The 25,376-nt window shown below is 41.7% G+C and overlaps 1 protein-coding gene across 2 annotated transcripts in view; it reads right to left on the bottom strand.

Annotated features, from left to right (window-relative positions):
- The window catches only part of LOC126334917 (targeting protein for Xklp2 homolog), a 126,011-nt gene extending 101,180 nt beyond the window's left edge, over positions 1 to 24,831 (bottom strand). The window contains exons 1-2 of one of the 2 annotated variants that reach the window (XM_049997634.1): positions 23,035 to 24,831; positions 22,458 to 22,548 (exon numbers count right to left, since the gene is read on the bottom strand). In XM_049997634.1, coding sequence (XP_049853591.1) covers positions 22,458 to 22,548; positions 23,035 to 23,065 — 122 coding nt within the window. In that variant the 5' untranslated portion in view covers positions 23,066 to 24,831. The remainder of the gene's footprint in view (positions 1 to 22,457; positions 22,549 to 23,034) is intronic. The other variant, XM_049997635.1, reaches the window with a different exon arrangement.
- Between the last annotated feature and the right edge of the window lie 545 nt (positions 24,832 to 25,376).

The following is a 25,376-nucleotide window of genomic DNA, read 5'->3' as shown; positions in this document are numbered from 1 at the left end:
ACCGAGTCGAGTAAACGCAACGCTGAGGGCACTGCCGAACCATAAACCAGACTCCCATAGAAAACGCGGGATTGAACGAGGGCTCTGTAAAGCTGCAGCAGCTTAAAGCGATCTGTACCCTGTTGGTGTTGCTCAGGCAGCAGAGGGCATTGAGTTTCTGCCAGCACTACCGCTTAAGCTGACAGATGAGGAAGCCCCAAGTCAATCGGGCATCGAAAACCAGTCCTAAGAATCGATATCTCTCCACTAAAGTGAGTGGATCATCATGAAAGTAAAGTTCTGGTTCCGGATGAAGGATACAACGCCGACAGATGTGCATAACACACAATTTGAGGCCAAAAACTGGAAACCATTGGCTAGAGCCCAAGACTGCAGTTTATGGATGGCTCCCTGTAGGCACCGCTTAGCAACACCAGTACTGGTGGAACAGTACGAAATGCAGAAGTTGTCTGCATACAGAGAAGCTGAGACAGACGGACCTAATGCTATTGCTGGACCATTAATGACCACTAAAAATAGATACACACTCAATACAGAACCCTGCGGGACCCCATTCTCCTGGATATGGGAAGAACTATGGAAGGCACCATAACTTACGGAAAGTACGAAGCGACGGGAAATTTTAGATAAAAATTGAGAGCGGGCCTCTGAGTCCCCACTCATATAATGTGGCAAGGATATGATGTCACCAGGTCGTGTCATACGCTTTTTGTAAAGCAAAAAAGACGGCAACTAGATGTTGCTGGTTGTTCAGATGGCAGACTCGAGGGACACAAGATTATCAGTGGTAGAGCAACCCTGGTGGAGCCGCCCTGACATGGAGCCAGTAAGCCACGTGACTCCAGGACCCAACCCAACTGCCGACACACCGTATGTTCCAGCAGTTTACAAAGAATTTTGGTGAGGCTTGTGGGCATATAGCTATCCACATCAAGCAGGGTTTTACCGGGTTTGAGTAGGGGAATGATGTTGATATGCCGCCATTGCAGTGGAAAGATGCCATCGCACCAGATCCGGTCGAAGATGACAAGGAGATATCGCTTGTAGTCAGATGAGGTATGTTAAATCATCTGACTGTGGATCCGATCTGGCCCAGTAGCAGTGTCAGGGCAATGTGTAAGGGCACAGAGGAGCTCCAACTCTGTAAATGGAGCGTTATAGGACTCACTATGGTGTGTAGTGAACAAGAGGACTTTCCCTTCCAGCCGCCATTTGAGAGTGCGAAAGGCTGGCAGCTAATTCTCTGACGCAGAGGCTCGAGCAAAGTGCTCGGCAATCGCCATTGCATCGGTAGGTAACACACTATTTCTATTAACACCAGGAACACCTTTTGGGGTCTGGCACTCGAAAACATGTTTGATACTTACCCAGACTTGGGAAGAAAAAGTATGGCACCCAACGGTCGAGACATCTCCCCCAACACTCCTGTTTCTGTCATTCTATAAGCTGGCAAACACGGGCACAGAGCCGTTTAAAGGCTATGACTTGCTCCTGGGAAGGGTGCTGCTTATGCCGCTGTAGAGCTCGCCAACGCTCTTTAATTGCCCCAGCGACTTCCTGCGACCACCGAGGGACTGCCTTTTATTGGGGGCCCCCTAAAGAGCGAGGGATTGCATTTTCTTCCGCAGAAACAATTGTGCTAGTCACCTGCTCAACTATCACATCCATGTTACGATGTGGGGGAGATTTAACAGTGACAGCAGAGGTGAAAGTTTCCCAGTGCATAGATGGGAGAAGTCCTGGGCTGCAAATTGATAAATCAATCGCCGAGTAACTACCATGAGCCACACTGAAACGTGTGGCGGCCCCAGTATTTAAGTGGCAGAAGTCAAATTGTGTCAGTAAAGTTTCGACATCTCTGCCTTGGCCAGTAAGCATGGTGCCACCCCACAAGGGTTTATGGGCATTAAAATCTCCCAGAAGTATGTAAGGTTTAGGGAGTTGTGGGTTTTGAAGGGGCACAGTTTCACTACACACTGAGTTTAGGATGTAAATGCAAAGTCCACCTGACACTTGATTACAGCCACTATGGTTCCTGTAATAACCCTTAGTCGCAGAGAGCACGGGTCCGCATTGCCGGGAACCAGGTTTCCTGGAGGGCAATGCAGAAAGCAGGTGTAAAGCTTAACAGCTGCCATGGCTCAGCCAGGGAGTGGAAAAAATACCGCCGCAATTCCACTGGAGGACGACTTCATCGTTAGACTGGGAAGGCATGGAATATTCATTCAATGAGGCAGTTTACGCCTGAGGATCACCTGCTCCCACCGACTTATTGCCTGAGCAGTCTATATCCGTTGTGTCTGAGGGTCCGGTGAGATCTAGAACCTCTGCTGACTCCAGAACCTCCAACTCATCCGCTGACGCAGAACTTGTAGGTAGCAATGGTGTGGATGCCACTGCAATTCCCTTGGTCTTGGGGATCTTTTTGGATTTCTCTCACTGCTTCTTGGGTTTCCCTGGCTGGGAGGACCTCACTGATTCAATCTCCAGGACTGAGGACAAGTGTGAACCCCTACGAGCTGCTGCTTTTAGGCTCTTCAGCCACTGGAGGGGGGGTGTCATCTTTCCCACTAGCACAAACCTGAGAAGGGACCCCTTCCTAGCGAGAGGACCTGAAGAAAGCTTCCGAGAGGGGACTGGGTTTGGCAGAGCTGACGGGGCTAGAACTTTTGTTTCGCATTCAAATTTCCTCTTAGCCTCTGTGTAGGTCAGTCAGTCCAGGGTCTTTTACTCCGTGATTTTCCTTTCTTTCTGGGGAATCTTGCAGTCAGCCGTCCAAGGCGAATGGTGCTCTCCGCAGCTGACACAAATGGGAGGTGGGGCACATGGAGTAGTGGGATGTGACAGGCATCCGCAATCTTGGCACGTGACACTGGAAGTGCAGCATAAAGACATATGGCCGAAATTCGAACTACCAGCATTTAAAGCACCACATTGGTGGAGGGATATAGGGCTTTACATCACAGCGTTAGATCATTACCTTTACCTTCTCGAGAAACGTGTGACCCTTAAAGGCCAAGGCGAAGGCACCGGTGGGAAAGTGATTATCCCTCGAACCCCGGTGGACACGCTGAACAAAATGTACACCTCATGAGCTTTCAGCTCATCGTCAGACTGCAAAAGAAGGTCCCTGTGGAATATGATACTCTGGACCATCTTAAAGCTCTTTTGGGACATGATGGTTACAGAAACATGCCCCAGCTTGTCACAAGCGAGTAACGCCCGTGACTAGGCAGAGGATGCTGTTTGGTTTAAGACTGATCCAGATCTCACTTTGGACAAGCCTTCCACCACCCAAACTTGTCCTCTAAACACTCAACAAAAAATTGAGTGTTCATCGTCATCAAAGATTCCCTATCAGCTCTCAAACATACAACATACTGGGGCAGGTAAGAGCTGCTGCCATCCTTAGCCTGACGTTCCTCCCATGGCGTGGCCAGGGAGGGCAACGATTTAGGGTTGTATTTCTGTGCGTTTAGAGGCTGCTTGTGTTTGACCATCAGCAAGAGATGATGTACTACACTTCATTGTGTGTCATTCGCCTGATGCCACCCACTCTGACAAGTGGTCCTCCCCATGGGCGCCACCCAGCTGCAACAAAGGCCACCTGGCAGGATGGCCATAGCTGGGAGTCCCGATGTCACAAGGTGACTTGCTTGTACTCCTCGGCATACTTGGGGAGTTAACGGTGCAGGCATCAGCAGAGCGATCTCTGTGTGGTCAGGGGGCTACAACCAACAAGGTACATGGCGGCCCCACCACAATGGACTGACTATTGTGCTGGATATCAGGTGCAACCAAACAAACAAGTCCATTATCACCGTCCATTATCACCGTCCACAGTTGGTGGAAAAATACACACCCAAGAGGGTGACCTCGACCAACAGTTGGAGAATGAGCAGAAGTGCAGATCCACATCAACGAAGGGTGTGATAGGTCTCGGCGCATGATGGACATGATGCAACATGTAAAGCGCCCTTCCCCAGTTGGCTTGCTCTTCAGGAAAATTTTGTAAAACGGAGGGTAAACCCTACAGTGGACTATCACATACAGGCCGAAACGTGAGAGACTCTTACGACAGGCAGGAATACCTTGGGCCTACTCTAACCCTCAGACCCACAAGGTGACCCATCGTAGAAGATGGGATAGAGGACGGCACCATCAACAGAGAAGCCAACGATGTTGCAGCTGTACAGTAAAATTGTCATGTGTATGGGATTAAGATGCCGATATTTTTTCTGGCATCTTGATATGTGAGCTTGTCCAGAGTCTTATACTCCTGGATTTTCTTCCCATGCTTAAAAACGGAGCAATCTGGTGAGCAAGGAGAGGAGTATGCTGCAATTTACACAGATGGGGGAGACACAAGAAAAGTTCGAATGCAGCAGACGTCCATAATCCCTGCAGATAGGGGCACTGGTGCAATGGGAAGATGTATGTTCGAACTTCATGTCCTGTAGCATCTCACAGGAGGAGGTACGTAGGGTTTCATGTCACACCAGTAGACCATCACTTTGACCTTCTCAGGCAATGGACAATGCTTGAAAGAGAAGCTGAATCCCCAGTAGCAACCCTGTTTTCCCTTGGTTCCCTATGGACACAACAGATAATGTGCACACCCTATCAGTCTAAGTTTGCCCACAGCTCATCGTCTGATTACAAAAGAAGAATGCACTGAAAGATGGCACCCTGGACCATATTGAGACTCTTGTGGGGAATGACAGTCATGGGAACATTACCGAACTTTTGACAAGAGAGCAGTGCCTGTGTCTGGGCAGGAGATGTTTTAATCAGGAGGGAACCGCTCTTCATCTTAGGAGTGGCTGCAACTTCCCCATATTTGTCTTCCATGTTTTCCACAAAAAATATGGGCTTTGTGGCCACAAAAGTGTCCCTGTCGGTCCTGGTACAGACCAGGTATTGGGGGAGGATTTTGCTCATTGTTACACCCATGGCATGGCCAGTGAAGGGAACGCATTGGGATCTTACTGTGTTGCATCATATGAGGCCTTTCCACTTTAAGAGACTGCTGGGGCCTTGTGACCACCAGCTACAAAGGAGCACCTCCCTCATCCCCAACATTACCCTAGACTGGAACAACTGAACTATGTCCTTTGTCAGGGCTTTTATTATCTATCATCATGCTCAGAAATGAGGGACATCCTTCCCACCGGCTCCTAACTTTTAAGCCACTCCCATATCATCCCTGTGGAAGACCCAGGTGCATCACCTGCTCAATACACCTACCCAGAACTACCTACTCCAGTCCTATTACATGAGTGAATGGTCACTGCCAAACTGTGGCGAAGAACTAAGTTGACCACCCAGTGGCAAACGAGCAGCTAAGCACAACATGCTCGATTTCAATGACTGCTTAATGAACCAGGCCATCTGGATCCTCCTCTCCACCACCTGTTTTATGATCTGTGTAGATGGACATCATCCTTGTAACGGTTATTCCATTGTTTTGAAGACAATATTGTTGAGTTTGTTCATGCAGAAAATTTGATCAATTTCAAGGTAAGGAAAAAAAATCATCAACTTTATAATAATTCTTTATGGTTTATGTACCACTTTCAAGTGCATAACTACTACTACTTTTTGGCATATTTTTAAAAGCAAACAATTTAGTTATGACAAATACAAGAACATTTATATAACCCAACCCAAAATGTGTAACATGAATTACCAAATGCCAATTTTTTTGAAGATGTTCATAAAATACATTAAAGTATAAAAAGTTATATGCCATGCTGACCTTCACATAAGTGTACCTGATAATTTGGTGCCTCAAATTTCCTCCTGGAAGCCTTCTCCTGGTATAGGATATTTAATTCATGTAACATGAGTTATTTACGTAACGTGAGTTACCATAATTTTTGTGGAATTAGTTATTATTTTGAGCAGTCAGATTGGTTCTCCATTACATAAAACAAAACTACCAATATATTACAACATATTTTATGTAGATTATCACCATATGCCACATAACATCCCATACAGAATAGCTATTTACTTTACAACAATTTGCAATTTTTGCAGATGGCCTTTAAGTGCAGCTGCAAAGATGAAAAGAAGGCAGAATTTGAAAGATGAAGGCAGATATGAAGAGTATAAAATCAAACATAAGGAAACTTTGAAAAAATTCAGGAAAAAGAAGCAGGAACAGGAAAAAATGTTTGAGTAAAAGAGAACGAGAAAGGATTGCTGCAGACAGGAAATGGAATGTTTGAGAAAGAGTTGCCAAGTACAGGAAACGGCTAAAGGAAGCATCTTCAGCTGCACCAAGTAGTTCTGCCTCTCCACCATATAAAAATGGGCCTTCATTGGGAAAAGCCATATCAAAAGTGAAACTTGTACTTCCAGCATCACCCAGAAAACAAAAATGTGTTATTAAACGGTTGTATCATACATTTCTTGAACTTTTAGAAGTAGAAAGAATCTAAACAAAAAATAAGTGATGAAATAATAAGTGCAGTGAGCAAATTCTATGAAAAGGAATACATTAACAGACAGGCCCCTGGAAACAAATACGTTGTGACTGTAAAAGATGAGAAAGGTAAGAGTAAGCTGCAAGTACAACACTATGTTTTCTTTGAAAGAAGCCCAAGCAATATTTTGTGAAGAAAATGGCAAAGTGATTGGTAACAGTAAATTTGCAGAATTAAGACCCAAACATGTCATGTTTGCCAATAAACTTCCACACAACGTGTGCATCTGCAGATATCACGAGGATTTCATAAGTGCTATTAATCTCTTCATAACATAGTACCTCATATACATAAGTACACCAGTAACTGGCCAAAATTTTTTCTATGTGCAGAGTCTACAGCCGATTGTTGGTTGGGAAAGTGCACGATATTTAAAGATTTATTGGCAGTTCATCTACTTGATTTATGTACTGGTGTACAAGAGTACAGTGTGAAATGGTACGTGTGGCAGAAGAGTGATGGCAGAATTTTGAAACTAGAGGAAGAAGCTACATTACAGAATCTTATTGATCATATTCTTACCATGGGACCTAAATTTTCAGAGCACTGCTACTTTAAAGAGAGAACAATCAAAGAACTATAAGAGTGATAAGGAATCACTGCCTTCTGTGATGCTAACTACCATGATGCAAATATATTTTTCTGACAATTTTACATGTGCAAGTCATGATGAAATTCAAAGTGCACATTGGCAGCAGAATCAAATTAGTATTTTTACTGTCATGATTTGGCATTCAGGTACTTCTCACCCCTACATGTTGGTATCTGATAATCTGGACCACACAAAAACACTCATTCCCTATGTAGACAGACTTCTTGAACTACTAAAAAATGTTAGAGAAGTTACAATCTGGTCAGATGGTCCTGCTTCCCAGTTTAAAAACAGATATACTGCAGAGGCTATAAAAGTTCTAAGTAAGAGTCACGCCAAAAGAATTACATGGAAGTACTTTGCAACTTCTCATGGGAAGGGACCAGTGGGTGGAATTGGTGGGGCTGTTAAACGCCAAGTTTGGTCTCTTGTGGAAAGCAGGAAACGTGTTGAAAACAACGCAACAGATTTTGTAAAAGCATTGTTGGATTCATCTTCTAATGTGACAGCAATTCTTATGGGTGAAGAAGACTTTAGCCAAAGCAGCAAAAAACTACATCTCTCGGCCTTAATCAAGAACTGCAAGCTATTCTTGAACATTTCTAAAATTCATTACTTGGAACTCTATAATAATGAAGTTGTAGGACACACAACCTAATCAGCTGCAGAGGAAAACACTGAGAACAGAAAAATCACTAGATATACAAGTAGATGACTGGGTAGTGGTAAAATATGACAATTAGTATTTTCCTGGTAATGTTACTAAAATTGAAAATGGTGAGTTTAAAGTTGATGTTACAATGAAAGTTGGGTCATTCCATGTCAAGTGGCCTAAATGTAGACAAGCTCCCCACTTGATCATGTCCAATTTTGATGAAATTTTTACAGGATATATATAGACCTTACACAAAGCACTGCCAAATTACAGCTTCATAAGTAGTATGGTGGGGCCAATAGCCACCTTTTCGTGAAGGCTTGTTTTTCTTTTTTGAAATTGTGACTTAAATGAATAAATGATCAACTTTGTTTTACCATTGTTCAGGATCTAAGAGACCTGTCGTGCTGAAACTTTGTAATCTTGTTCAACTTTTGGGGTACAATAGCTTAGTTGTAGTACTAAAGGTCAAACTATGGTAAATTCATCATAGTGTCCTATCAGAGCGGCCCATAAATCTTGTCATACCAAATAAATTTCATTTATATTAAATTAAAAAATACATGTACCAGTCTTACTCTTTACAGTTCACAAGCCAAATATATCAGTTCTTATAATTCATTTCCTGAAATTTGTTACTAATAGCAATTACAGTTGATTCTAACAAGCTATAATGCTGGCCCATTCTTGTAGCTGATGAAGCTGGAATGACAGAAATAATGTGTTGGTTTGGAATCCAACAAGCATCCTGCCTAGCTGGCCAATAGAATGAATGTGCAGGTCTGACTAAAACATTTTCTTCTTCTGAAACTTCAGACACATTACCAATCCACCATTTTCCATCATATATACAGGCAATGTATTGGCCTGGTCGTAAGGCTGTAATATTTCTGAATGAAACTGTTACGTGACTTTGGTCAACATTTACCACAAAAAAATTGTTATCATTAGATACTCTTCTAATACAAACTTGATTTTCATTTAATGGTACAAAATGGTGATTCTATCTTGTTCCTGATACAGTGCAGCCATTTTTGAACCTTGCTTCCTGCTCAGTTTTTAATGTTTCAATTTCTTCTTCTGAAACAAAAATGAATTGGATTCCTCTGATATTCTTTGTACAGTATTTAAACAAATCAGTTGGTGTCAAAATCTGGTTATCCTCTGGTCTTTGAAGGCTTGCCTTTGCTGCCAGGCACTTTACAGTTCCTCCAATTTCATCACATGGAGATTTTCCATGGCTTGTAGCAAAAAAGTTCCACTCAGCTGATATTCCAAAGCCATTTTGATGATGGCAGGGATTCAGAAAATTTTTGAAGTTCTTGTACTGCGCGTCTAACCCGTCACTGAGGTAGTAAATGTGTGCAATTTTTCCAAGGAGACTCTTTAGATCTATTAATTTCACTATAAAAGCATGTACAGCTATTTTATCATTTTTCAGGCTGTCGCTTATTATTCAGTAGCTGATACTGTTGATGTCCAAGATATTTCTGAAGTACACAACAAATGGGTCTAAAGCTGCTTGGCTGTTATTCCAGTGAAGACCTTGAGCTGCATCCTGGACAATGAAGGAATAATTTTCAGTAAAGTCCATTAATATGATCAGTTCAGTTAGCTTACAGCTTTCTTTTATGCATTTTAGGTGCTTGCTCAGGTGCTTTGCAACATAATAATGAGTGGAAAGTTTGTCAATTTTGTAAATCAGATCTTCAATAAAATCCTCTGTGGTCATCTGCTTGGTTTCTAATGTATCTCTATCAGTGTGCACCCACTGTTTGAACTCAATGGTATCATCTGGATCACTGTCTTCAAAATACTTTCTGAAAACTGTTCCAGTAGTTCTTTTCCCAGACAGATTTCACAGCGATGAAGCATGCAGTCTTTGGATTCCAAATCACACACTGTTTTAGAAATCAATCAGACTCTTATAATCATCTTTAATTGGAGTGCTTGCAAGCATCAGTTTCACATTTTGGTGTAAATCGCAAACACAGACTGAGTGGGTTCCTGCAGCATCTCAGTGATGCACCATTTTGGCCTCAATTCGCAAAATTTGAAAATCCAATTTCAGGCCCATGCTGAAGTTGATATGCAGCAAACTTTTTTTTTCCAAATTATTCAGAAGAAGGTATTTTTACATCAAAACTTTCTTTCCTTCTATTCTAATTGATACACAGTCTTTTTTTACCTGGACAATATCGGCTACATTCTTCATTCTGAAAAAAATGTTACCACTCTTTCTTTTGCGGCATCTGGAATCTTCTTGCCACACTTGTTCTTTGGCAGAGCTAATACACCATTTTCTGCCTGTAACTTCCTAGCTGCTTTTACCATCCTCTGAAACACTAAATTCTTGCATTGTCTCTTTTACAGACCAGCTTTGTGGTACTAATGTCAGTAATTGCAATTTTTCAGGCTGCCTCGACAACTGCAACTTCTCTTTCAATTTTTTAATCAGCTTCTTATAATCTTCACAATCAGGACATGTCTTGCTTGTACTAGGGGTGAAGATCTTTTGGAGTGAATCCTCCAGCAGCAGAAATGTTATTCAAAATTGCCTCTTGAGCTTCACTTATTTTTCATTTTGTGTAAACTTTCACATCCCTTTTTGATACTCTCTGAAATTTTAGAGGGGAGCCCCCAAAAGCAGTTTGAATCAATTGATACTTCTGAATACGCTTCATCTTCTGACTGGTTTGAAGTTGACCGATTTTTCTGCTATCTTTGCTAAAAATTGTTTTCTGTAAGTTGGACAGATCTTCCGACTAGGTTTCACATTGCTCTTTATCATGGCTTGCAATTGTTTTTGAAAATCCGTAACCCATTTTTACCAGAATGGTTCTTTGCACCAAAATGATTACAACAAGATCTCTGTAGAAAGTCATATTTGTCCACAAGTATTGTTTGTGATGAAATCATATTTGTGCATTTTCAGCAAGACATATCTCACTTCTTTGGTTTATTAACTCCTGTTGCTCTACCGAAAATTCTTTGACTTGAATTAAGCCTTGTTGAGGTGTGTGTGTTTTCAGATGACATGCAGAATTATCTGCAAGGCCAATGACACATGGTACTGAAACCTCGTTGATATCCATTACACTACAATTAAATTTATTCCATTTGCCATGTCTTTCAATATTAGATAAAGTAGAAGTGGTGTATATTTCCAACTGAAAAATACAGGGTGATTCAAAAAGAATACCACAACTTTAGGAATTTAAAACTCTGCAACGACAAAAGGCAGAGCTAAGCACTATCTGTCGGCGAATTAAGGGAGCTATAAAGTTTCATTTAGTTGTCCATTTGTTCGCTTGAGGCGCTGTTGACTAGGCGTCAGCGTCAGTTGATGCTAAGATGGCGACCGCTCAACAGAAAGCTTTTTGTGTTATAGAGTACGGCAGAAGTGAATCGACGACAGTTGTTCAGCGTACATTTCGAACTAAGTATGGTGTTAAACCTCCTGATAGGTGGTGTATTAAACGTTGGTATAAACAGTTTACAGAGAATGGGTGTTTGTGCAAAGGGAAAAGTTCTGGACGGCCGAGAACGAGTGATGAAAATGTAGCACGCATCCAGCAAGCATTTGTTCGCAGCCCAGGAAAATTGACTCGCAGAGCTAGCAGAGAGCTGCAAATTCCACAATCAACTGTATGGAGAACCTGAACGTCAACTACGCGAGGCGATGGATCGGCCGCCAGGCAGCCCGTGACAGAGCACTTCATCACTGGCCTCCAAGAAGCCCTGATCTTACCCGCTGCGATTTTTTCTTATGGGGTTATGTTAAGGATATGGTGTTTCGGCCACCTCTCCCAGCCAGTATTGATGATTTGAAACGAGAAATAACAGCAGCTATCCAAACTGTTGAGCCTGATACGCTACAGAGAGTGTGGAACGAGTTGGAGTATCGGGTTGATATAGCCCGAGTGTCTGGAGGGGGCCAAATTGAACATCTCTGAACTTGTTTTTGAGTGAAAAAAAAAAAAAAACCTTTTTAAATACTCTTTGTAATGATGTATAACAGAAGGTTATATTATGTTTCTTTCATTAAATACACATTTTTAAAGTTGTGGTATTCTTTTTGAATCACCCTGTATTACACAATCATAGATAATGGGAACTTCCTTGAGAATACAACAGAAAAAAATTAAATAACCTGATAAACATTTCTAAAGAGTCACCTCGTACCTTGAAATAATTTTTACTTTCCGAAAAAAAGATGTTTATCCAGTGATGACAACACACTTTACATCATTTAAAAAGGTGCACACAACATCTGAACACTCTTCACCACACAACAGTGTGTTTCAGACTGACTGTTGAAGCATGTTACCAAACTCCATTGTTGACACTAAATTGACCTGTCTCCAAAATAAAAACAACATTTTCTGATCAGACAAGGTGAGCTCAGATAACCCAGTTATTATTTGAGCAATCTGGATGCCACTTACAGAGCTTTATGACATGCTGACAGGTTGCAGACAACTAAAGTACCAGCTTCAGAGAGTTATTCTTTCAGTAGATACAAGGCAATAAAGTATAGCCAAAATTTGGTACGACAAGATTTATGAGCTACTTTGATAGTACACTATGATGAATTTACCATAGTCCGACATTTTTCTACAACTAAACTATTGTACCCAAAATGTTGAACAGGATCACAAAGTTTCAGCACGAAAGGTTGGTTGGTTTAAAGAGAGAGAAGGGACCAAACTACGAGGTCATTGGTGCCTTGTTCCCAATAAAACAATGCCGCAAGGGTGTGAATAAAATGGACGAAACTCATAAAACAAAATTGAAAGCAAGGAAAAGCCACAAGAACGAAGGGAAGGCAACGAATACTAAAAGGAACAAAAGAGAACATGAAGACAAGAACGAGACACTAGAAACAAAAGGGAGTAGAATGTGAGAAGATTACAGTGGCTGGCAAACCACGAGAATAAAAAGGGAAAACCAGCCACTCTGCAACACATCAAAACCTCCATCCTAAAAGCACTAGAGTGGAGGACACAGAGGTACAAAGGATATGCTCTAAAACCTACATAGAAGTATAAAACCCACTCTCACGGATAAGATATAAAACTAAAGCTGCTGTGGAGGCATTTTCGCACAACACCGAAGGCAGGGTGCTCGGAATGTTAAAAGTCTGCCACAGAGGGGCTAAAAGTGAGCAGTCCAGCAAGACGTGGATGACTGTAACTTGGGAGCCACAGCGACACTGAGGTGGGACCTCGCGACGACGTAGGTAAGCATGCGTTAGCCACGTATGGCCTATGCGGAGCTGTCAGAGGGCAACTGATTCCCAGCGAGAGACCTGCATGGAAGACTTCCACACATTCATAGTCTCCTTAATGACACACAGTTTGTTGAGCTTGCTGTTATGCCACGTTGTCTCCCAAAGCCGGAAACCCTTGCAGTGTAAGAAAGAATGCGGGTCAGCTTCGGAGATGTCTATCTCCAGAAGCTGTTTCCACATCGCCTGCTTGGCCAGCCTATCGGCAAGTTCGTTGCCGAGGATTCCATATGTCCTGGGGCCCACACAAACACCACGGAATGGCGGTACTGTTCCTGGGCATAGATAGACTACTGAATGGATGCTGCCAGAGGGTGGCGAGGGTAGCACTGGGATTGATAGCTTGTAGGTTGCTCAATGAGTCAGTACACAGGAGAAATGAGTCGCCAGGGCATGAGTGGATGTACTCAAGAGCACGAGATATGGCTGCCAGCTCTGCAGTGAAAACACTGCAGCCAACTGCAAGGAGTGCTGCTCAACATGTCATCCATGAACATGTGCAAAGCCTACGTGACCAACAGCCATTGAGCCGTCAGTGTAAACCACTTCAGAAACCTGGAACACATCAAGAATTGAGAGGAAGGGACAGCGGAGAGCGGCGGGATTAACGGAGTCCTTAGGGCCATGCAAAAGGTCCAGACAAAGCTGCAGCTGAGGCATACACCATGGAGGCGTACATGAATGGACCACAAATAGAGGTCGAAAAAGGAAGGACTCCAGTTCGGAGAGAAGGGACAGCACGCGAACCGCAATCCTAACCCTGATCTGGGCCGCTGATGCGCGAGATGGATTGCTGTGGGCAGGAAAAGGAGATGGTAATTCGGATGCAATCAGGTGTTGCCGTCTCGGAAAGGCTGTATGGATGGCAGACTCTATGGACACAAGATTATCAGTGGTAGAGCGACCCTTGCAGAAGCCACCCTGACATAGACTCAGCAAGCCACGTGACTCAAGGGCACAACCCAACCGCTGACATACCATACATTCCAGCAGCTTACAAAGAACATTGGTGAAGCTGATGGGCCGTTAGATATCCACATCAAGCGGATTTTTACCAGGTTTGAGCACCAGAATGATGGTGCCCTCCCACCATTGCGATGGAAATACACCATCGCACTAGACATGGATGAAGATGACGAGAAGATGTCACTTTTAGTCAGATGAGAGACATTTAATCATCTGGCTGTGGATGCGATCAGGACCAGGAGCTGTGTCGGGGCAATGTGCAAGAACACTGAGGAGCTCCCACTCTGTAAATGGGGCATTATAGGATTCTCTGCAGCGTGTAGTGAATGAGAGGATGTTCCCTTCCAGCCACTGTTTGAGTGTGCGAATGGCTGGGGGTAATTCTCTGACGCAGAGGCTCGTCAAAGTGTTCAGCAAAGTGCTCGGCAGTCGCTTTTGTGTTGGTACATAACTCGCCATTTATGGTAACACAGGGGACAGCTGTTGGGGCCTGGTACCCGAAAAGACATTTGATCTTTGCCTGGACTTGGGAAGGTGACGTGTGGCACCCCAATGGAGGAGACGTATCTCTCCCAACATTTCTCCTTCTGTTGTTTGATAAGGTTGCGAACATGGGCACGGAAACCATTTAAAAGCTAAGAGGTACTCCAGCATATGTCGCTGTAGAGCTACAGCCACTCCTTCACTGCTTCAGCAACTTCTGGCGACCAGCAAGGGACTGCCTTATGCCTCGGGCTCCCTAAAGAGCAAGGGATTGCGTTCTCTGCAGCAGAAACAATTGTGCTAGTCGCCTGCTCAACCATCATATCCATGTTACCGTGTGTGGGAGATTCAGCGTTGACAGCAGACGTGAAAGTTCCCCAGTCCGCCTTATTCAAAGCCCATCTGGGCAGGTGTCTGTGCGCCTGATGCTGGGGCAGTGACAGGAAAATGGGGAAGTGGTCACTACCCCACAGGTCGTCATGTGCTCTCCAGTGGTTAGATGGGAGAAGTCCTGGACTGCAAATTGATAAATCAATCGCCGAGTAACTACCATGAGCCACACTGCAATGTGTGGCGGCCCCAGTATTTAGGAGGCAGAGGTCGAATTGCGTCAGTTAAGTTTTGACATTTATGCCTCTGCCAGTAAGCATGGTGCCACCCCACAAGGGTTTATGTGCATTAAAATCTCCCAGAAGTAGATAAGGTTTAGGGAGTTGATCAATCAGTGCAGCTAATACATTCAGGGGTACTGCACCATCTGGAGGAAGATATTCAGTTATTTCCTGTGTCGTCCTTATTCTGACAGCCACAGCTTCAGGACTGGTTTGATGGGGCTCATCTTCACTACAGACCAAGTTTAGGACATATACGCAAACTCCACAAGACACTAAATTGTAGTCGCTATGGTTTCTGTAATATCCCTTATAGCGCCAGAGGGCAGGGGTCCGCATTGCTGGGAACCAGGTTTCATGGAGGGCAATGTAGGTAGCAGGAGTGAAGCTTAATAGTTGCCATAGCTCGGCCAGGCGGTGTAAAAAAGGCCGCAATTCCACTAGAGGATGACATCTTGAGACTGGGAAGGCATGGATCATTCAATGAGGCAATTTACGCCTCAGGGTCACCTGCTGCCACTGATTTATTGCCTGTGCAGTCTATATCCACTGTGTCTGAAGGTCTGGCAAGAGCTAGCTCCTCAGTGGATGCCAAAATCTCCACCCCATCCTCAGCTGGAGAGCTGATAGGTAGCAGTGGTGTGGGCACCACTGCAATTCCCTTGGTCTTAGGGGTTCTCTTTCTGGATTTCTCTCACTGCTCCTTGGGTTTCCCTGCCTGGGAGCACTCCACTGGCTCAGTCTCCGGGACTGAGGATGAGTGTGAAGCCATATGATCAGCAGCTTTTGGGCTCTTCAGCCACTAGCAGGTGTCTTCTTTCCCTGGGAGGGGAGTGACCCAAGGGACCCCTTCCTAGCAAGAGAAGCCGAAGAAGCCTTACGCTTCTCCGGCTCATATGCACAGGATGCAAGCATTCAAATTTTCTCTTAGCCACAGTGTAGGTCAGTCTGTCCAGGATCTTTTACTCTATAATTTCTATGCCCCTTCTCTTCAGGTAATCAAAAGATTAGGCTCAAACAAAATGACAATATTTCTTACTGGACACATTTTGCTGAATCAGTATGGTGTTTAACAGTTTGTACATATTAGATCTATCGCAAATTAAAATTAAATCCACCTTTGACTCCATTTGGATAAAATATTTGCACAGTGTCCATTTAACCTTGGTCCACATTATGTGAGACACTCAAACAAACCACACGGATCGACATCACTATTACACAGTGGGCCGTGACAAACATGAAGCTTCCCGGTAAACAACCATGTCTATGAACAAAATGGAACCTTAATTTACCTGCCAGAACTGTTTAAATCGTAAAGTCATTTGGCCCGCTGAACTGTTCACATGTGATGGCCTTAAAGTGAGACCCTACTAAGGATAATGCACAGCTATTTCTCACCGTTTACAATGTAATATGGTAGACCAATATGCAAATAATGAATCTTAGAATACCACTTTCCGGTACATGTGTCAAAGACTCTGCATACTTCTGAATCAATTACATGATTACCTTTTGCACGCTTTATCATTCAATACAATATCAGTAATAACTACAAACTTTAGTAGAATGTAGAATTCATAAGCAACAGCTCAAAAAAGGCATTATAAAACAAAGTGTACAAACTGATGATTTGGGTACTCCCGAACTGTTTCGATAAAAAGCACATGTACACGTTGGCTATACTTTGTAACTGGAAGTAATGTTATTGATAGAAATAGAATGTATGAATTAACGATACACTGTTCAGCATGAGGCAAAAGACGATTTTTTATATAAAAGCTTTAACAGACAGAAAATAAAACCTATGAAAAACATTGCACATATGTTTGCGACAAGATGATGAACTTAACATTTTTGTGAATTGTAAATTTGCTTTGTAAAAATCAACTTTTTTTTGTTCACTGAAAACCACTGGGGTCATACAAACCAGAAGTAATTTACACCAGATATATTCACAATCCCCCCCCCATGAACCATGGACCCTGCCATTGGTGGGGAGGCTTGCGTGCCTCAACGATACAGATAGCTGAACCGTAGGTGCAACCACACTGGAGGGGTATCTGTTGAGAGGTCAGACAAATGTGTGGTTCCTGAAGAGGGGCAGCAGCCTTCTCAGTAGTTATAGGGGCAACAGTCTGGATGATTGACTGATCTGGCCTTTTAACACTAACCAAAACGGCCTTGCTGTGCTGGTACTGTGAATGGCTGAAAGCAAGGGGAAACTACAACCGTAATTTTTCCTGAGGGCATGCAGCTTTACTGTGTGGTTAAATGATGATGGTGTCCTCTTGGGTAAAATATTCCCCCATTCAGATCTCCGAGCGGGGACTACTCAAGAGGACGTCGTTATCAGGAGAAAGAAAACTGGCGTTCTACAGATCGGAGCGTGGAATGTCCGATCCCTTAATCGGGCAGGTAGGTTAGAAAATTTAAAAAGGGAAATGGGTAGGTTAAAGTTAGATATAGTGGGAATTAGTGAAGTTCGGTGGTAGGAGGAACAAGACTTTTGGTCAGGTGAATACAGGGTTATAAATACGAAATCAAATAGGGGTAATGCAGGAGTAGGTTTAATAATGAATAGGAAAATAGGAATGCGGGTAAGCTACTACAAACAGCATAGTGAACGCATTATTGTGGCCAAGATAGATACGAAGCCCACGCCTACTACAGCAGTACAAGGTTATATGCCAACTAGCTCTGCAGATGATGAAGAAATTGAAGAAATGTATGATGAAATAAAAGAAATTATTCAGATAGTGAAGGGAAACGAAAATTTAATAGTCACGTCTGACTGGAATTCGGTAGTAGGAAAAGGGAGAGAAGGAAACGTAGGTGAATATGGATTGGGGGTAAGAAATGAAAGAGGAAGCAGCCTGGTAGAATTTTGCACGGAGCATAAGTTAACATAGCTAACACTTGGTTCAAGAATCGTAAAAGAAGGTTATATACATGGAAGAAGCTGGGAGATACTGACAGGCTTCAGATAGATTATATAATGATAAGACAGAGATTTAGGAAGCAGGTTTTAAATTTTAAGACATTTCCAGGGACAGATGTGGACTCTGACCACAATCTATTGGTTATGAACTGTACATTAAAACTGAAGAAACTGCAAAAAAATGGGAATTTCAGGAGATCGGACCTGGATAAACTTACTAAACCAGAGGTTGTACAGAGTTTCAGGGAGATCATAAGGGAACAATTGACAGGAATGAGGGAAAGAAACACAGTAGAAGAAGAATGGGTAGCTTTGAGAGATGAAATAGCGAAGGCAGCAGAGGATCAAATAGGAACAAAGACGAGGGATAGTAGAAATCCTTGGGTAACAGAAGAAATATTGAATTTAATTGATAAAAGGAGAAAATATAAAAATGCACTAAATGAAGCAGGCAAAAAGGAATACAAAAGTCTCAAAAATGGGATTGACAGGAAGTGCAAAACGGCTAAGCAGGGATGGCTAGAGGACAAATGTAAGGATGTAGAGGCTTATCTCACTAGGGGTAAGATAGATACTGCTTACAGGTAAATTAAACAGACCTTTGGAGATAAGAGAACCACTTGTATGAATATCGAGAGCTTTGATGGAAACCCAGTTCTAAGCAAAGAAGAGAAAGCAGGAAGGTGGAAGTATATAGAGGGTCTATACAAGGGCGATGTTCTTCAGGACAATATTATGCAAATGGAAGAGGGTGAAGATGAAATGGGAGATATGATACTGCGTGAAGAGTTTGATAGAGCACTGTAAGACCTAAGTCGAAACAAGGCCCCGGGAGTAGACAACATTCCATCAGCACTACTGACCGCCTCGGGATTGCCAGTCCTGACAAAACTCTACCATCTGGCGAGCAAGATGTATGACTCAGGCGAAATACCCTCAGACTTCAAGAAGAATATAACAATTCCAATCCCAAAGAAAGCAGGTGTTGAAAGATGTGAAAATTACCGAACAATCAGTTTAATAAGTCAAGGCTGCAAAATACTAACGTTAATTCTTTACAGACAAATGGAAAAACTGGTAGAAGCCGACCTCGGGGAAGATCAGTTTGGATTCCGTAGAAATGTTGGAACACGTGAGGCAATACTGACCTTACGAATTATCTTAGAAGGAAGATTAAGGAAAGGCAAACCTACGTTTCTAGCATTTGTAGACTTAGAGAAAGCTTTTGACAATGTTGACTGGAATACTCTCTTTTAAATTCTGAAGGTGGCAGGGGTAAAACACAGGGAGCGAAAGGCTATTTACAATTTGTACAGAAAGCAGATGGCAGTTAATAAGAGTCGAGGGGCATGAAAGGGAAGTAGTGGTTGGGAAAGGAGTGAGAAAGGGTTGTAGCCTCTCCCCGATGTTATTCAATCTGTATATTGAGCAGCAATAAAGGAAACAAAAGAATAGTTCGGAGTAGGTATTAAAATCCATGGAGAAGAAATAAAAACTTTGAGGTTCACCGATGACATTGTAATTCTGTCAGAGACAGCAAAGGACTTGGAAGAGCAGCTGAACGGAATGGCCAGTGTCTTGAAAGGAGGGTATAAGATGAATATCAACAAAAGCAAAACGCGGATAATGGAATGTAGTCAAATTAAGTAGGGTGATGCTGAGGGAATTAGATTAGGAAATGAGACACTTAAAGTAGTAAAGGAGTTTTGCTATTCGGGGAGCAAAATAACTGATGATGGTCGAAGTAGAGAGGATATAAAATGTAGACTGGCAATGGCAAGGAAAGAGTTTCTGAAGAAGAGAAATTTGTTAACATCGAGTATAGATTTAAGTGTCAGGAAGTCTTTTCTGAAAGTATTTGTATGGAGTGTAGACATGTATGGAAGTGAAACACGAACGATTAATAGTTTAGACAAGAAGAGAATAGAAGTTTTCAAAATGTGGTGCTACAGAAGAATGCTGAAATTTAGATGGGTAGATCACATAACTAATGAGGAGGTATCAAATAGAATTGGGGAGAAGAGAAGCTTGTGGCAAAACTTGACTAGAAGAAGGGATCGGCTGGTAGGACATGTTCTGAGACATCGAGGGATCACCAATATAGTATTGGAGGGCAGTGTGGAGGGTAAAAATCGTAGAGGGAGACTAAGAGATGACTACACTAAGCAGATTCAAAAGGATGTAGGCTGCAGTAGGTACTGGGAGATGTAGAAGCTTGCACAGGATGGAGTAGCATGGAGAGCCGCATCAAACAGTCTCAGGACTGAAGACCACAACAACAACAACATATTCACAATATGAGAGTGAACTAATAAAAACACATATATTACAGTTTTTGTACTGTAACACTCATATTATTTTCATAGATACCACACAAAAGAAATAGAAATTTAGATTAGGATCATACTGCCCCCAGCGTTACTCAGTGCAAAAAAACCATTAATAAAATTTAAAATGTTGTGAATATAAAACTGGTACTACTGGTATCGGAAAGGATAGATGGTGGCAGCATCTACCAGTAGGAGTAGTCAGTCCGTCTGTTGTTATATATACACACATCATAATTCGGTTAAACTTCTTCAATGTTACTTATTTTCTTCTGTGTGTTTAACTTCACAATGTTATGTGCCAAATGTAACAAACTTTACAAAAGCAATTGAAAGCCTGGTGTTGTCTAAATTTAGAGACACAGTGTTATGCCAGGCAACAAAACGCAAATATGATGTGCCAGGTCTTCGTGGAGGACAACATCAAAAATCAGATGAGTTTTGATGATTCCAGATAAAAAGTGTATTCCCCTTTGTTAAAATTTAGTTATTCGTGATGGACATCTGTAAAAATAGTTTTGTTGTTCAGTTACAATTAGGTTGCTATGTTGTTGCTATTTATGCTGACAAAAGGCACTTAATATGTGTCGCAGAATGCTACGAAACAGAAGGTAATGCATTACTGAATTTCATGGCACCAAAAGGACCTGCAACATCATTTCACTGGCCATGTTTGGTAGACATTTGTTGGAGTCCTATTGAAGATAATCATAACATGTTATAGTTCCTGCAACTGTGTCAGTACAATTTGCCACTCGATATACCGAGTACAGTAGCTACAGCATGAAAATGCTTTTGCTATAAGCACTAGCATCTGGTTTTTGGCACTCAAGATGAATCAAACATGAATGGTAGGTTGTGTTATATCCCAATATGTTGCTGCTTAGTGATTAAACAACGGGGAGGGAGGGGGGGGGGGGGGAGGAATAAGAACAGATAGAAGAGTTTAAGATTTTTTTCCAAAACTGTGTTCTGCAACAATGATCACATCAAGAAATACATCTCTGCCAATTTTCACAGTGCACAAATGTCTTGCAACAACAAATTGAAATTTTGAGACCATTACATTAAGAGCTAGGCCAACTTATGCAGCACAAGAAATTTGACTTTGTCATCATTTGACTTCAAAAATCCACGTTCTTCGGATGATTTGTCAATTTTTTGTATTTTCCTGAGCATGTAACTCAATATGTGAACATGTATGTGTGTTTGGCCCACATCAGGCTTACTACAAAAAATATCAGCCTCTCCTTGACTTAATTATATTTAGCATGGTGGGCATTGGTTATTTTCCCTCAGAAATATGTTATTACTGTTTTGATGTAGTGCTTGTGTTCGTGGATGTTACTAGGTCATAAAAATATCACTGCATTGTGAGGAGTATTTCCTAAGTTATTGAGCCCTGAAGTAGACTCTGAAGACTGACTGCCAAACGCATATTGCATTTTCCATGTCGTATGCTATAATACTGGAACTAATTGTCAGGGGAGACTTATACTTTCTACATGAGCATTCCACATGTGGTAGTATTGGCGTGCTAAATTTCATCCAAATTTTTGACTATCAGCTGGAGCCCCGGTTGAACTGACACAGCACAACCCACTTACAAGTATCAGATGTTCACTTCTTTCAAACAGTGTGTGACATTTTGTTCTTTGAACATAAATAGAATGCCTATTTTTCAATTTTACAACATATCTGCGAAGACAAGGCACATCATGCAACAACTGTTTTCTATGAACAGAGGTAACTTACAGTACTGCACACAGCAATCTGCATCCTATTGGTAACAGGTCTAGGCTAGTTTCTTAATAACGGCATCATTGTTTTCTTTAGTTGTTAAGTCACATGTGCAGTAGAGAAAACAAAATTTAAACAAATAATATATGGAGTGCATTCTAAGATTTCTCATCACATACTAAGCTTAGGTTACCTGTTTCTGGGCTACCTGTCCTCTTCTCTGACGCGCAATTTTTTTCCAGAAGGGAGTTATGATCTACTCGAAACAACATGCCAACCTCAACTGACACAGTATCTTTTCTGGATTTTTGAAATTCTAAATCTATTACATTACACTTAGCCTATGGCAGCATGGCCTTACCCGTCAGGTAACTGTCCATCAATGGCAATGGAGCTCAGCTCATCACAGAGCACCTTAGGTGAACTGAAGTTGCCTAAGTGCACTCTTTCACCTGAAATAATATTGAAATTATGCATTTGCGTATTTCACATATCACATTAAAGAACCTAGACTGATTATCGAGCAGTCCATACTTTGATAGTGACTTTCCTACAGCCTGTAGTCAATAAAAACCAAAATTTATCAGAAATTAAACTTTCACGACCATTACATCTGACACAGGCTACGGATTGCAGCATGTTGGTGCTTTTACTTCAAGTTACATTAGCCTTAATCTAGTTTCAACGTGAAAACATTTAGACGAAAAATATTCGTTAGTAATACGCGCTAAAATCCAAACTTGAGATTGAGCACCTTAACTGAATTTTTGCCTATTTTGAGAAATTGGAATTGTAAATGAATTTCTAGCATTTCACAGAAAGCATAATGCACAGCAACAATCTTACAACTGAAACTTGCACTCTCTCATCGACTCTACCAACAAAACTCATTTATAAAATAAATTGCGAAACTAACATAAACGACAATAAACATTTACCTTCGACACAATCTATGCCACTGTCACTCATGTTTAACAACACAACACAACAAACGACGTTCTAACTGAAAAACCAGTTCAAATATCGTGCAAAAGAAAAATAGATACGTCTTTGGTGGGATTAAGTGCTGCCAATACACTCATTTCGCGAAATTGACGAACTTTAATTTGAAATGAATGTATCATTACTTAAAAGCCATAAATCCCCATTGTGGTCGCTAGAGTCAAAAATAAATCTTTCGAGAATTTATTTCAGGCTTCCCTAGACATTATAATGGCAACATCTCACTACTCAGCCATAGAGTAAATTTCTCTAGAGTAAGCATTGTGTTCTGCGCATGTTGTCAACATTAAACCCGGATTGTCACTTGTTTTCGGGACTTCGCTGTGCGTGTGTGCTTATGCAGAGATTGAAGTTAATAATCTCAAGAGTTTTTGTTGTGTTTTCACCGTTTGTTGATAGTGTAATAGCGGTGGTGAATTACTGTTGTTGCTATGGATGGAAAGAAAATATGTGATAGTAGGGATAGTAACTTTTCATGGGTACATACCATGTAGCTCTAATTATAGTTATCATATTAGTAAGGGACACTGTATATGTTTAAAAATTTCCAGACCTATGTTTCTATGATTTTATGACTATATAGTAGATATTACGGCTTGTACAAAAGCTTACAAACAATCGCTTCCTCTCGTAAATCTGCTAGTGGAACGGGAAGGGAATGGTTAGTTGTTTCAGCAAATACTAACCTCCATGCATTTATCAGTGACTTGTTGATAATGTATATAGATTTGGAAGACGGGAGACAGATAAATTCAATAGAGTGGGAGTCTGTAATTGTCATCGTATAAAATGTGCGCCCAAACCATTTTGTTTCCTATACCATGTTAAGAGTTTCTAGGACATGGAGAATGATTATGTGTGATTTATATTTTAGTTTCCCGAAGGATGAACAACAAGTAAAGATCTGGCTCCAGAAAATAAGGAGGAGTAATTTTGTCCCCACAAAATATTCCAAAGTATGTTCAAAACACTTTGAAGAGGAATGTTTAGACAGAGAAAAATTTGGACGTGTGTGGCTGAAGGTAGATGCTATACCAACTATTTTTAATCTTCCACAGCACCTACTACCAAAAATACCCTCATGAAAACCAATTGTACGAAATTTGTCAGGTTCGTATATATAACTTGTGGCTATCATATTCGCTACTTTCTTTCACTGAGAAATATTTATTTAATAAACTGGGAGCAAGTACGTAAAATGCAATGAATAAATACTACTTCAAAGTGTCACCAGTAAGAAAAATTGTGATTTAGGTCGCAAAAGCGATAAAATAAATACGCAGAAATAGCAGAAAAAAGGAATTAGCAGGGATATAATCGCTAACTTGTGCCAAATTCGGTGTTTTTCGGACACTTACAAAAGTACTAGCGTAGTGTCAAGTAGTATTGCAAGACTGTCACCGCAAATATGTACGTCAGGCTCTGTAATACTATAAAGTGCCATATCATACCGAAAACTATCAAAAATCGAGTGCATCTGAACTGTGAAGCAGAATGCAATATCACTTGCCCTTAAAAGTTATGTAGCTGGTTTATTCCCGGTATCAAATGGATACTGTTAAAATGTCTGTACAACATATATAAATAATCCAAGACACGTACGAAAAGAATCCGTCTGTACTAGGGATGTAGTGATATTCTAAATATACAGGGAGCTGCATGGAGAAACACACGACATCCCAAGAACACGTTACAAGGCCGGCAATGTATGTTGACAACACAAAATCTTTTCTGCGCATGTGAATGCTCATTCCAGAGATATTTACTCTATGTACTCAGCAAAGGTAACTTGCGACAAACAAAGAGATGGAGGTTCCACACTTGTGTCAAAGGCAGGTCTACAGAGAGCAAACCTTGGTGCCGATCAGGTGAGCCGGTTGGCTGCACTCGTCTGGCACTGCATTTGTTTATGTTAATACAAAATCAAAAAGGGGTAATGCTGGAGAAGGTTTAATAATGAATAAAAAAAAGTAGGAATGCGGGTAAGCTACTACAAACAGCATAGTGCACGCATTATTGTGGCCAAGATAGATACGAAGCCCACGCCTACCACGGTGGTGCAAGTTTATATGCCAACTCGCTCCGCAGATGACGAAGAGATTGATGAATTGTATGACGAGATGAAAGAAATTATTCAGGTAGTGATGGGAGACAAAAATTTAATAGTCATGGGTGACTAGCATTCGATAGTAGGAAAAGGCAGAGACGGAATCGTAGGTAAATATGGAATGGAGAAAAGGAATGAAAGGGGAAGCTGCCTGGTGGAATTTTGCACAGA

Source organism: Schistocerca gregaria, chromosome 2 (assembly GCF_023897955.1).
Source record: "Schistocerca gregaria isolate iqSchGreg1 chromosome 2, iqSchGreg1.2, whole genome shotgun sequence".
Taxonomy (NCBI): domain Eukaryota; kingdom Metazoa; phylum Arthropoda; class Insecta; order Orthoptera; family Acrididae; genus Schistocerca; species Schistocerca gregaria.
Note: the sequence above shows the minus strand (reverse complement) of the source record. Positions and strands in the feature narration are given on the sequence as shown.